At 38.2% G+C, this 12,251-nt stretch overlaps 1 protein-coding gene across 1 annotated transcript; it reads right to left on the bottom strand.

Moving 5' to 3' along the window:
* Positions 1-788: 788 nt before the first annotated feature.
* On the bottom strand, positions 789-11,310 carry LOC139710230 (acidic phospholipase A2 2-like). Its single transcript, XM_071622161.1, has 4 exons — positions 11,250-11,310; positions 3,338-3,482; positions 1,776-1,912; positions 789-901 (listed from the first exon to the last, which is right to left on the bottom strand). The coding sequence occupies exons 1-4, from the start codon at positions 11,308-11,310 to the stop codon at positions 789-791; spliced, it is 456 nt and encodes a 151-aa protein (XP_071478262.1).
* Between the last annotated feature and the right edge of the window lie 941 nt (positions 11,311-12,251).

The following is a 12,251-nucleotide window of genomic DNA, read 5'->3' as shown; positions in this document are numbered from 1 at the left end:
TCACAACTTTTCAACTAATTGTCTATTATTCTTCAAACTTTGCTGATGTGAGCAATTAATATTCCAGGATTCACTTAAATCTGCATAATATGTTTGGGTATCTGCATTTCTCTTTAAGATAATAATATATGTGGATGTGATTATCATTCATTCTGAGCCAGAGGAATTCTCATCCTGCACCAGTAGGCCCTACTCCCACATAGTCACTTCGTCACTCCGACCAATAGCCATTGTTAGATTTGCCGATTTGTGTGAAATTCATGAGCTACTTCGAACAGAGTAATGCTGGTTGCTTGTGATTTCTCCTACCTAAGGTAATCTTTAATTCAAGTGCCGAAGTTGAGAAATTCGGACTGTTGTACAGCAAAAGGGAGTTTGACGATAACAAGCTTGCTCCACTGTAGTTCTTTCAGTTACCCACAGCTTCGTATAAAAGTGACAATATCAATGACATACAGTGCTTTATATTTTAGAATTGAGCCCTGCAGTAGCGGAATGAAATAAATCAGTGAGAGGTAAATGTAGGTTACTTATATCTTTGCCATGCCCATCATGAAGTTTTCCTACTTGTTATTTCCTCACTGTTTATACTTATTTATAAGGTAACATTAAGTAGGGCCTACCCAACTCAATCGTTTATTGCAACTTTACCCCATGCATGATTTAGAAGTAAGGTGTTCTTTCTTCTTCTTCTTCTTCTTCTTCTTCTTCTTCTTCTTCTCCTTCTTCTTTTTCTTCTTCTTCATGGATTAGGTCAGTATTCTGTTACTGTTCTCATTTGGAGTAATCTAGCAGTTACTGTTGGCCTTGTGCTCATCGTTATAACTTTGTCCCGCAAAGCACAGCGCCGCCTGTCGGTCGCATTGGCATAGTCCTTCCGCACACGCATTTCTCGACTTGTCTGCAAGAAAACAAGACAGTAACATAATTCATTGTTTGGTTTTATTTGATTTTATTTGTACTCGTAAAATTTTGCGAGTTCAATGGTAAAAATTTGACTGAAATTGGATGAAAAATAAGGAAATTATGACATTTTGAACTTTTGCTAATTTATGCAAAAGAAAAAAAGTTCTTGTACAGTGGATATGAATATGAGTGAGCTAACCATGTCATAACCCAGGGAGGTGAGGGGAATCTCAGTTGCGATACTTCCTTATCTTTAATCCTGTTTCGATCAAAATTATACTGTTGAACTCGTAATATTTTACTCTTTCTTATCCAACTAACTTATATTTGGACTGGATTTCCCCTTTAATGCAAGCATCAGAGGAATAAAAATTCAAACTTCCAGAGTTCATAAGTCAGTTCATTTTCAGTGATCGAACTTTATTACTCCCATGTTTCTTTCATTGATATGCCATCGTTCTTTCAAAGCACGTAGGCCTACTTCCATACCGAACTTTGACATTTTGAATATCACCACTAGTGAGTCAGTTATTCCCCCCCCCCCCCCCGATGGGTCTCATAGGTTTGTTTGTTTGTTTTGCTTGTTTGTTTGTTTTTTGGGGGTGGTTTTTTGATTTTTGGTTTGTTTGTCTTTTGCATGGAAGTGATGGACCAGTTACAGTGGCGGATCCAGGGGATTCCCCCCCCCCTTTTTTTAATTGTTTTTTTTAATAAAAGAATTAAAGGTTTTATTTGCGTCCCCCCCCCCCCTTCCTTTACGGAGCTCCTGGATCCACCCCTGAAGTTAATAGAGTTGGTAGATTTGAATCGAAAAGGTCTGTACAAAAGGTGCGCGGGGTTAGGGTAGACATCAATTTGTGCATACTTACAGCATGTGATAACAGGGGGCGTACTCTCCTGACAGTTCTGTTCCGAGTAAACGTATGACCACCAATAGAGGCCAGCACGCGAACACACATTATCACTCACTAGCCTATCATAGCACCGATCGTGATGAAAACAGCATCTGTTCGGAATAGGGTATAGAGGATAAATAGGCAAGTACAGTTGTATAGTCATTTGGGTGGCGTTTTATTAGTCCCATCTGCTTTCTGTAAGACAAAAAGAAAAAGAAGTTTTCTTTATCATCTACGCAGAAATACCAACGAAACAACTATACATTGGGATATAATATTATTTCATGTGTTTCAAGTATAGCTGAATGGCCCTCCTCTACGAGTTCGTCAGAAGTTCTATGCAAATCAAATTTTATTTCCAATATCATTATTTTGTTTTTCATTTTTTTTTAATCCCAAAATTTGCTATTTGACAATCTTACACGTAACAAGACAGCTTTGCGAGTTTAATCTGCGTATTCTTGTCTACTTGTATGGCCATTTTTCAATCATTCGCAAACTTGTCTATAAAGAACCTTTACCACTGTTTACTTGCATCATACACGAACATAACAACAACAAAACAACAACAAATCATTCAGAGAATAAAGGAGCCTGACATATACAAAGGGGGCTACTTTCCAAATGCTTATTTATCGCACTTGTTCAAGTAAGTTTGTTTACATAGAGAAAATAAAATCAATAGATTGTGAGCTTTCTCTGAGAATACTGTGATATAAGCAGGTGCATGGCTTTCGTCAAGATTTATATTTTGTTTTGTTTTATCTGAAAAAAAAATAATAAAAAGTCCGGTTTGTATTGTAACTCGGGTAAGCCCCTCGATTACATCCAATATTAGAGGAAAAATAACTTCATATTACATTTGGCTTGTTCATATCATAAAGTCAACATTTTCTCTTTCCACCTGATGTTTGTTGCCATCATGCTGATGTAATAAACGGTCAGCAGATTTTTATTTCAGACGCCAAACTGATATTGGTCATCTCTGTACTGGGTGGAAGAGACAACCAAGGTGATAGTGCGTGGCACGTGTGTTACGTCACCACTATATATCGCACGTGGACTTGACGTACGTGATTCTCTTATTACCTAAACACAAAATGGTCCAAAAAGGAGAAAGAACTGTCAGCTAACAACTGATATATATCGCTTGTGGTTTTTAGAACAGGATGACCCCTTGAAGAGAATGCTATGTCATTGATCTATTTCAATTTCATGTAACCTCTCTCATTCTCACGTGTAATGTGATGAACAGCATGCATGCGATTGAACTACTTTTCTCTAGTTCTTGTTTATCTTAGGTGACATCGATGGCACTTTGTCTTACCTGACTCTCACATTTTTTTTTCAGAATTATATCAGGTCGCAACCGTGACACCTTCCTCTTCCGTATCCTGTCACTATAGCCATAGAAATAAATAATTCTCACAATACTTCAACAAATTTCAATGACTTTCCGAAATAACGGTCACCGACGTTAATTGGGCGTAGACATGCACAAAAAAAAGGCAAACTTTTGTTGTCTGAATCCTTACTCATCCAGTGGATCCACGGGCTGCCCTTGTCCACCGAAGCCACACCAGCAGCCGTAGCCGTAGAAGTCCCAGGGTGACCGCCCGGTGGCACACGTTATCATGGATCCAAACTGTCCGAGTGCTCTCCGTTTTCTCTTGCCCATATCTGCCGAGTGTGCTATTAAGTGTGAAAGAGTGTGCGCGTGTGCGTATATATATATATATATATATATATATATATATATATATATATATATTATATATATATAAATCATATATATATTATATATATATTATATATATAAATCATATATATATATATATATATATATATATATATATATACATAGATTTATCTGTGTGTGTTTGTCCATTAAATCCCTTTATTCATGATAAATCGTTAACCATCCCTAATGTTCCCCAACACATCATGCATGGACAAAATAGGGGGGGGGGGGGGGACAAAGCACTGCGATATAATAGTGAGTCATGATTGTTGAAAGACGTGTCGAAAGACGAGAGATAGACGACGGTATATGAAAAATGGAGCTCTGAAGACAGTTTACAAAATCTGCTTTTAACAAATATTTTGATGTCTTCTGTGCTTCGAAATCCATTTTTGTAGAGTCTTAATTCTGCATTTCAGACCGAATGGACTTGATTTCGAGTAGGATGTCGCGATTGGATGTCATAAATCTGGGCACTGCCATCTATATGATAGTCAGTCAGTCAGCAGATCTCGCCTTCAGCGTGACGTCATTGAGCAGTATTGTGCTTGAAGTGAAATGCCTAGAGTATCGGGAATTCTTCACGAACTAGCATTATATGGCATCTATCCATACTTTTAGCCTTTTCTCACAACTCTCCACCTCTCGAAACTAATCTCGACTTAACAGTTACGTAAATAGTATAAATGCCATTTCGTATGTTAATGCTAAATATAAAACAAACAAACAGAATGTTAGTAGGATATTCATCTAACTATAGGACATGATAGGATATAAAGTATGGCATAGATTATGTTATAATGAAACTTTCGGCATGTTTTCCTTGTACAGTCACGTTACTTGCAAAGTAGCACCAATGATGCCATAACAGTGGTTGTGACTTTGGGACTTTCGTTTTGCTTTGTTTTTCATTATTATTCTGGGTGTTTTTGATATGTGAAACATTAAATCCAATGATGACTCTATTCTAATTCAGTTCAAATTATTCACTATATCATAATCCACTATGGTCAATATGAACATAGCAGGAATTTGCACAATATATCGCATCGGCAGGTTGAATTGTTTATGCACATGAATTTTCATGTGTATTTGCCTTTGTATATGAATAGAATCCAATTAGTGCGGGTGCAATCTGGTTATCCTTCGATTTTGTTTTTCTCGCATTGTTTGACATTAAAAAAACAACGATGTGAGCCTCATCGTAGGCTACGTATGAAAATCGATTTCCTCCCAGTGTTCTTATAAAAGAAATGGCTGTAGGCCTATTATATACCCCTCTTCGCTTTTATACGATATTAATTATGATAACCATGTCCATAACATTGGTCCAGTCACGCAACAATGCTTCTTCGTCCAAGACGTAAGGAATATACCCGTCAATAGCAATTCATGACTCTAGATGATAATGTCAAGAAACTATAAGGCTTGCTTGTCGTCTCACACCTGTCCATGAAAGTGATGTTTGTCGTAACTGGTACTTTAGCCTATAAATATTCCAAGAAATCGATACGGTACTGTCTTCACCCTGCACAGTAAAATCTTTCGGGTTGTATATAATTTGCTAGCTTGATGCAATCAGAAGATGAAATTCAGTAAGATTTAGAAAGTCTCTTTGAGTAGATCCATGTTTATTACCTTTAAAGCTAAATATACCACACGACCGGGAGTACAGTTATGACCCTCAACATTTAGTGCCCAGACATTTGGCAGGATTCCTTAAGTTAAAATTAGATTCTCAGACGTAGCCGCTAGTTACGTACGTTTGCAATGGCGTCATCGTGATTCAACATCAATAAGGAAAACAGATATCAAGACTGAGTCACTGAAGAACAGAAAGATGTTAAATTCCATAGGTGACAATGACTAATTGCAGGTTAACACTTACCACCTGCACAGACTCCGGACAGAAGAACGTGTACTAAGAGTAGAGATACCGCTACGTTCCGCATGCTAGTTGTTGGTCCATTAAGCGACAAACGAGAAAAGAATGTAGATTCTAGTGAACATGTAAGCCGGTCACGCAGTTACATCTGGTTTTTGTGTTTTGTTTTTCAGATCACAAGTTTAGTTCTTATTCTCACAGCCTCATGCGACGGAACTGAGCCATCATAATCAGTAGAGGTCGTCATCCTGTGAGATAAGGTTTTTAGGGGTCTGTAAATATCTGATTTAGTGCAATTACAATTAAGCTCCTGGCGATCTTCACCTGTATGGACATGACCTCTTGTCAAAATTTTAAGTGATAAGAGTTAACAAAAAGTTTATAACCACTATACCGTATCATAAAGGATTACAGGGTGTTCAATGGAGTCACACGATGGGGCCTCTCTGCAATAAAGGAGGTTTGTGTGTGTGTGTGTGTGTGTGTGTGTGTGTGTGTGTGTGTGTGTGTTTACTTGTAAATTTCAGATAATAGATTAAGACTATTAAGGATTATATTCATTTGGATTCAATATCAACTCCACATACTGAAGCTGAATTCGGCAATAACATTATCCAATCAAATTCAAACAAACGGGACACCGATGAATGGATGTCAGTTGTATAGATGTTGTCGGGTGTTGTCGTTTCGTGCACACACTAACTTCTTAACACAGTGCGTCATGATAACTCTAGAATTTACGTAATTCATTAGTTTCCTCTATATCACGGCCAATAATACGCCAGGAAATTGAGAGTAAAAATACTAGTAATGAAAGATACCATGCACAGAACCCAGTGGCGGATCCCGGATTCTGAAATGGAGGGGGCACAAAGTAGTGGATACCCCCTCCCACGGTAAGAAATTTTTTGAGAAAATATTGGTCGAAAGAACGCATTTTTTACATTACTTTCGGAGGAGAATCACCAGCATAAACATTGTAACTCAAGAAATAAAAGTTGGTTGCTTGTGAAATAGAAAAATGGAAACGAAACACCTTATTTTCGAGTAACAATAGAAATATTGACTTTGAATGATACAATTAAGCCCCGTTCCTCTATCACTATATCTTGAACACTAATATCCCGGTCCATCGGATCGGGGAAGAGCGGCAAAGGCATACAGGGATCGGTTTTGTACCTCCATGGTTTAGACAAGGAGGTGAGATGAAACACGTACCTCCCCGATTTAGATAGTAGCATCGGTGTGACGACAGAACCCGGCGACGAAGTAAAAGTGGGGATTTTTTTTTCTTTCAGATTGGAAGAAATGCTGAACATGTTCCAAGGCAACTTTCCTGCTGTAACAACATTCTTCCTACATTGGCGCTCCACCCTATTATAGTTGACACTTATAGACCGCTTTATCTGCACGTTACGTTCTCCCTCTAATTACGCTGTTTCTATAATGTCTGCATCGCTGTTTCCGTGACAACTCCGCTGTTCCTGCGCTTACACTGATTATTTGCGCCCAAATCCCGCACTCGCCAGTATACAAAACCGATCACGTCACCTTAGCCGATGCAGCCGATTATACCCTTGTTTCGCTGCCGACCAAATATTTTGTCTACCAAGAGGATGTTCAAGAGCAGCAAATTTCGACTAGGGGGATGAAGAAGTAGCAGATGAAACAGAAACAGAATATATATCAAAAATGAAGCTTATATAGGGGAAGAGAAAACCAAAACAATAAACCAGCTGGATACATGACAGTCAAGAGATAGAGACAATAACAAGTAATGATGGTAATTGAACATGGAAAACAGGACTCGGTCGGGTCCTTGCGAGCAAAATAATTGTACATTTTCGTCTAAAGCAAAAAGAAGAAAAGGTACGAAAACATACATTAAAAGATAATAAGATAAGTCAAAGAAATTTGGCAAATTTATGATGAAATAAAAACCATAACGATTCCATTTGTACCAGATTAGGCCGTCTTTGGTTGGGAATGGTAGTCAAAACGGGGTATTCGTCGGGACATTTGGCGCTTTTTAGCTCTCTAAACGGCTGGCAGACAACGTGATCATATCTCAGTGGTTGTTGACAGCGTATAGGGTCTCATGTTACAGCTTTCATAGATCTGAAAACATTGCCAGTTCGCAGTCTCAGCGTAATTATATTTTTAGAACGCATTATAGCTCATATCAGCAACATCGTAATGTTCGTTGATAATGACTCCTGCAACAGCTTGTTGTATGGCCTTCCTTCTATCGACATCCACCGCATTCAGATGCTGCAGAACATCGCAGCCAGGCTTGTCACACGAACTCCTCGTCAACAAAGTACATGTATAACCCATACCCTCAAAAAATTACACTGGCTACATGTCGACAAACGCATAATGTTCAAACTCATATTGCTGACCTACAAGGCACAACATAGTTCTTCCCAAACATATCTGGCAGATTTGCTCAACTAGCAGCCAAAGCGACACAATAAAGGGAAAGTCTTACTTAGGGCTTAGCCATCCCATCCTGCATGTGCCGTGCATTTCTGCAGAATATGTTTCGTCCTAAACGCGATCGATTCAACAAGGGGAGTTCCCCTTCAATTTCTAGCCGTGCGGGAGTCAATGTGTTTTTTCCGGGTTTTTGTGAATTGAGCAGGACTTCATGTGGAGGACCTATATACAGAGGGAGACACCGGGCGCCCCCCCCCCTTTTTTTTTATTTTTTGTTAAAACAAAAGAAATAACAAGCAAAATGGATGCGCTCCCCCCCCCCTCCTTAATTTTGTAAAGGTGCCTCCCCTTCACGGAATTATTGGATCCGCCCCTGTAATAACAACGTTTCTTGTGCCATGTAGTAGACTGTATGAGAATTCTTCACTTTCACTGTGTGTTACGCTTTCTTTGAGCAGTAGCTGATACAAATAATTTGTGATATTAAACAATGTAGATCTAGTTAGGCTATCATTGGTATTTTGATAATAGTCAGTGCTAATAATACTCTCAGTTTATACACCATCCCAAGCCCACACCCCCCCCCCCCCAAGAAAAAAACATGCAAAGAGAAGGACATCACTGAACATCCTCGCACCGACTCAGATAATACGCACACAAGCAACACACACACTAGCGAATCTTAGACACGCACACCAACGTTACGCATATACACAAACGTCTGCATAAATGCATGCTTACATAGCATTAATCCATCCATAACGATAAACAAAAAAGGTGGGCATTCATCCCCGAAGCCAAATCGATAAAATTTGATGGATTTCCACACAATGTGATTTAGTCACGCATACTCCCATGGCAGAGATTGGCGTGATACACGGGCATCGAAGAGTTTTGACGGTCCCAGCGTCTTGCCGAGTAATGTTGAGAAAGGAATGCCAGTCGCGAGGTGTAGACGTCATTCGTATTCCTCTCTCCGTCACGTCCGAAGATCAGAGACTGTTTGTCTCAACTCCCTGGTGACAGTAACCTGCAAGCATGGCCAATTTGTCTGCACTCATCCTGGTCTTCATTTGTGCTCTTTGTCGATTGGACTCAGTTGGTAAGTGACTGATGAATTGTTTATTTATGTCGTATAAGTATAGTTAAGTGATTATGAACAAAGATAAATTTCTAAAAGTAGTGATCGAAGGAGCCTTATTCCATGCGGTATACTGTAGAAGTATAATAGAGTTGTGGTTACCTATTGTAATGCAGCACTGTAGTTGCAACACTAGTGGACGAATTAGTAGTTTTACCAAAGTGCAAACTGTAATTGTAATAGTTGTAGTTTGCGGCAGTGGAAAAAGCAATGAAGAATTTATTGTAGCATAACAGACAAACAGGATTTGGAGAAGTAACAGCTTGGTATTGATGTAAAATTAAGTAATAAAGATCGCGTTCATATTAACTTTTACATGAAGTAGTTAGTATAAGTAGGTAGTAGTAGTGAGTAGTAGTAGTAGTAGTAGTAGTAGTAGTAGTAAGAGTAGTATATAGTAGTAGTAGTAGTAGTATAGCAGTAGTAGTAAGTAGTGGTACTAGTAGTAGTACGAATAGTGTATCTGTCACACATACCAAGCAGAATGGCTCATATGGAAATATGTGATATAATAAACAACACAGCCATTCCAATACGACTCATGCCATGTGACATAATCAAGCGAGTCGGGCTGACCGACCATGTATAATAGTCAGCTCACAAGGACTCGTCACATGCTGAATAACTAGAGGATACGATACAGTAATGGCATGAATGCATATTTTGTTTAGTAAACCTTCAATTCTACACGCATGCTATTTATATATAGGTGTATAGACTTTAACTTGCTATGGTGTACGAAAGATAGGTGCGTATATAATACATTGTTGTCATGGTTGTACTCCCTGATTTCGGTTGTCGGTATATCTTTATTTTGATACTTGTATTTATATGATATCGTTCTGCAATAATGTTCGAGACTTTAGCTATAATTGGGTCATCGTACCATGGGCGCCCTATAATGATAGTAAAAATTGATCCTTCATGCAAAATGACATCTAGATTCATAACTAAATACAGTCTCAGTGTGAACTGTCATTTGGCAGGAAAGACAAAACAAAGTGCGTGAAGTCATCGTGTTTTTTAATGACATAATAGCAGGAGGAGAGCCAAACACACTGAGGCCTGGAGTCAACACGGTATGATAAGAGGGAAAAAAACCCCACTCTTTCCACTCATCTTTAACTTATTCACGAAGGGTATATAGCTATAAAAAGAGGAAGAGTGGAAACTGTAGTGATGAGGTTAGCATCAGTCACAAATGAGAAGTTATTCCCTGTTAACTCATTGAGTTTGAAAGTTCGAGGCTATTAAAGGTGAAGTTATCCATATACGAGAGTTAATTTGCATCACAGAATATAATGGCTGGCAATACAATCTGTCACTTCGGCACGATGGCTCACGAATTAGGATAAGAAGTACATAGAACAGCAGAAGTTCATCATAAACTCTGTCGTAAAACAAAAATTAAAATATAGAAGTTCAGAGTTTTAAGTGGTATCAGAGAACAGTGATGTCAATCACACTCAAAAATAATGTGCGCAGTATTTTAAAGAATCAATATTAATGTAAAGTTATCATTTCTCTAAAATCTGTGTGTGTGATATGGAGATGTTATTGTTGACTATTATGTGAACCCTATATTTCCCCTTTGTCCTGTTCATATGAAACTTCAATAGTTTTGAGGATTTGATTCAACTCTAAACGTTGTCTTTATATGCGGTTTTTCATTTCAAGATTGTTCTTCACCTTCTATATAGAACGAATACGTAGGGCCTATACAAAACGCTGTCTCGTTTAATGCTATGCGAGCACGCTTTCTCATAATTGCGTTTATGAAAAGTTAGAAAGAAAGGAGAAAAGAGTATAATACAGATTTCATGTCACTACCGGAAGAAACATTTCCCAATGAAGTGTTATTTGCGTCTTACAGAGGGCCTCTTACGGATATGAATGGTGTGTTATAAAGAAAAAAAATACTTATCAAAAACAACAACTCCGCAGAAGTCAGTATTTCTGTGTTAAACAACCGGGGTCATCGTAACCACATCAACTACGCAAGGTCAGATTGATACTAACAAAATAAGCATTAGTAATGCCGTTGAGACCCGGGAGTCAAGAGTTTAGAATATTGCGATAAGTCACTGTTTTGTCCAATATATCACTTTTCACAATCCTCTCTAACGAGGCAATGGTCAAGAGAAAAGGACAACACGAATAGCTCTTCACAGATAAATTAACTATCCTTTTTAGTCATCCTTTGGACCAGGATGGCTAGGATAGTGGTCATAATATCATCACCCCTTAGTGCGACGAGGTCCTTGCTTCCTCCTCCATTACTCGGCGTTTCCTTGGTATTCATAACGGCCTCTCTTTATAGTTTCCAATTAGCTGGATCGCACCAGAAGAAAGTGTTTACGGGGCCTTGATTGCCCTCATTGGACGGGTCCATTCTGAATACAGGTGTACTCGGAAATTAGCAATAAAGCTTACATTCTCACACCCACACTCGATACTTCGGAGAACGTACGCATTATTGACGCCTATACATTACTAAAGTCGACAAAGTACTTCTTGCGCATACTACCCCTTAATTTATGCAGACTGTATAGATATATATGAAACGTTGTCATCAAACGTAATTTGACATTATCACAATGTCATCTAAATTGCAAGTTATAGTATTTTTAATGAAGAACTGCCTCTTTATCATTCATTTGTCATTTTCTATCTTTCTCTGTACATGAAAAATAACATGATTTTATATCAAAATGATATTGTGGTATGATATATCCTGAATGATATTATTTCTGGGTTCACCACGCTCCTTTGCCCCTTTCTCATACATAAAAGGCCAACATCCTAAAAGCTTTGTCTTTTTAGTGGGCCCCTCCATTTTTCGAATTTTGCATACTGTTTATACTTCTAATCACTTGAGTTTTATGATAATGTATAATTATCGGAAGGTGATACAATCATTGTACATTCTTTTCATCCTACATAGTTTTACCCACCTTATTTTCTGTTACCCAAAAAAGTGATGTCTATAATATGTTCTTGTCGAAAAATGAAATAAAACATTGAATTGAACATTGAATTGAATAAAGCTGTCATTTGAACATTGCTCTCACCATCAGGAATTATCAATAAATTGCAGAGCGTGTATAAGAATGACGTCATGGAAATTGATGATTCGACTGATAGTCAGTGCGAGATAGAAGATATGAAGTTAGTAGTCATGGAGACTTCACTTGGAATCACTGTCATTTCCGCTTTGCTTATTTAGTATGTGTCCAAGCAGCA

The sequence above is a fragment of the Diadema antillarum genome, unplaced genomic scaffold (assembly GCF_040938485.1).
Source record: "Diadema antillarum isolate AM-2024a unplaced genomic scaffold, OU_Dant_1.0 seq00001511_RagTag, whole genome shotgun sequence".
Classification (NCBI taxonomy): domain Eukaryota; kingdom Metazoa; phylum Echinodermata; class Echinoidea; order Diadematoida; family Diadematidae; genus Diadema; species Diadema antillarum.
The sequence above is the reverse complement of the archived record's forward strand: the minus strand, read 5'-3'. Positions and strand labels throughout refer to the sequence as shown.

Bases quoted from the DNA above. Each gene is read 5' to 3' on its own strand.
- LOC139710230 (XM_071622161.1), bottom strand. From the start codon at position 11,310: ATGAATACCAAGGAAACGCCGAGTAATGGAGGAGGAAGCAAGGACCTC. The intron at 1,913-3,337 runs GTAAGGATTCAG...TATTCCGAACAG, and splicing joins CCCGTGGATCCACTGGATGA to ATGCTGTTTTCATCACGATC. The intron at 902-1,775 runs GTAAGTATGCAC...GTTTTCTTGCAG, and splicing joins GCCCCCTGTTATCACATGCT to ACAAGTCGAGAAATGCGTGT.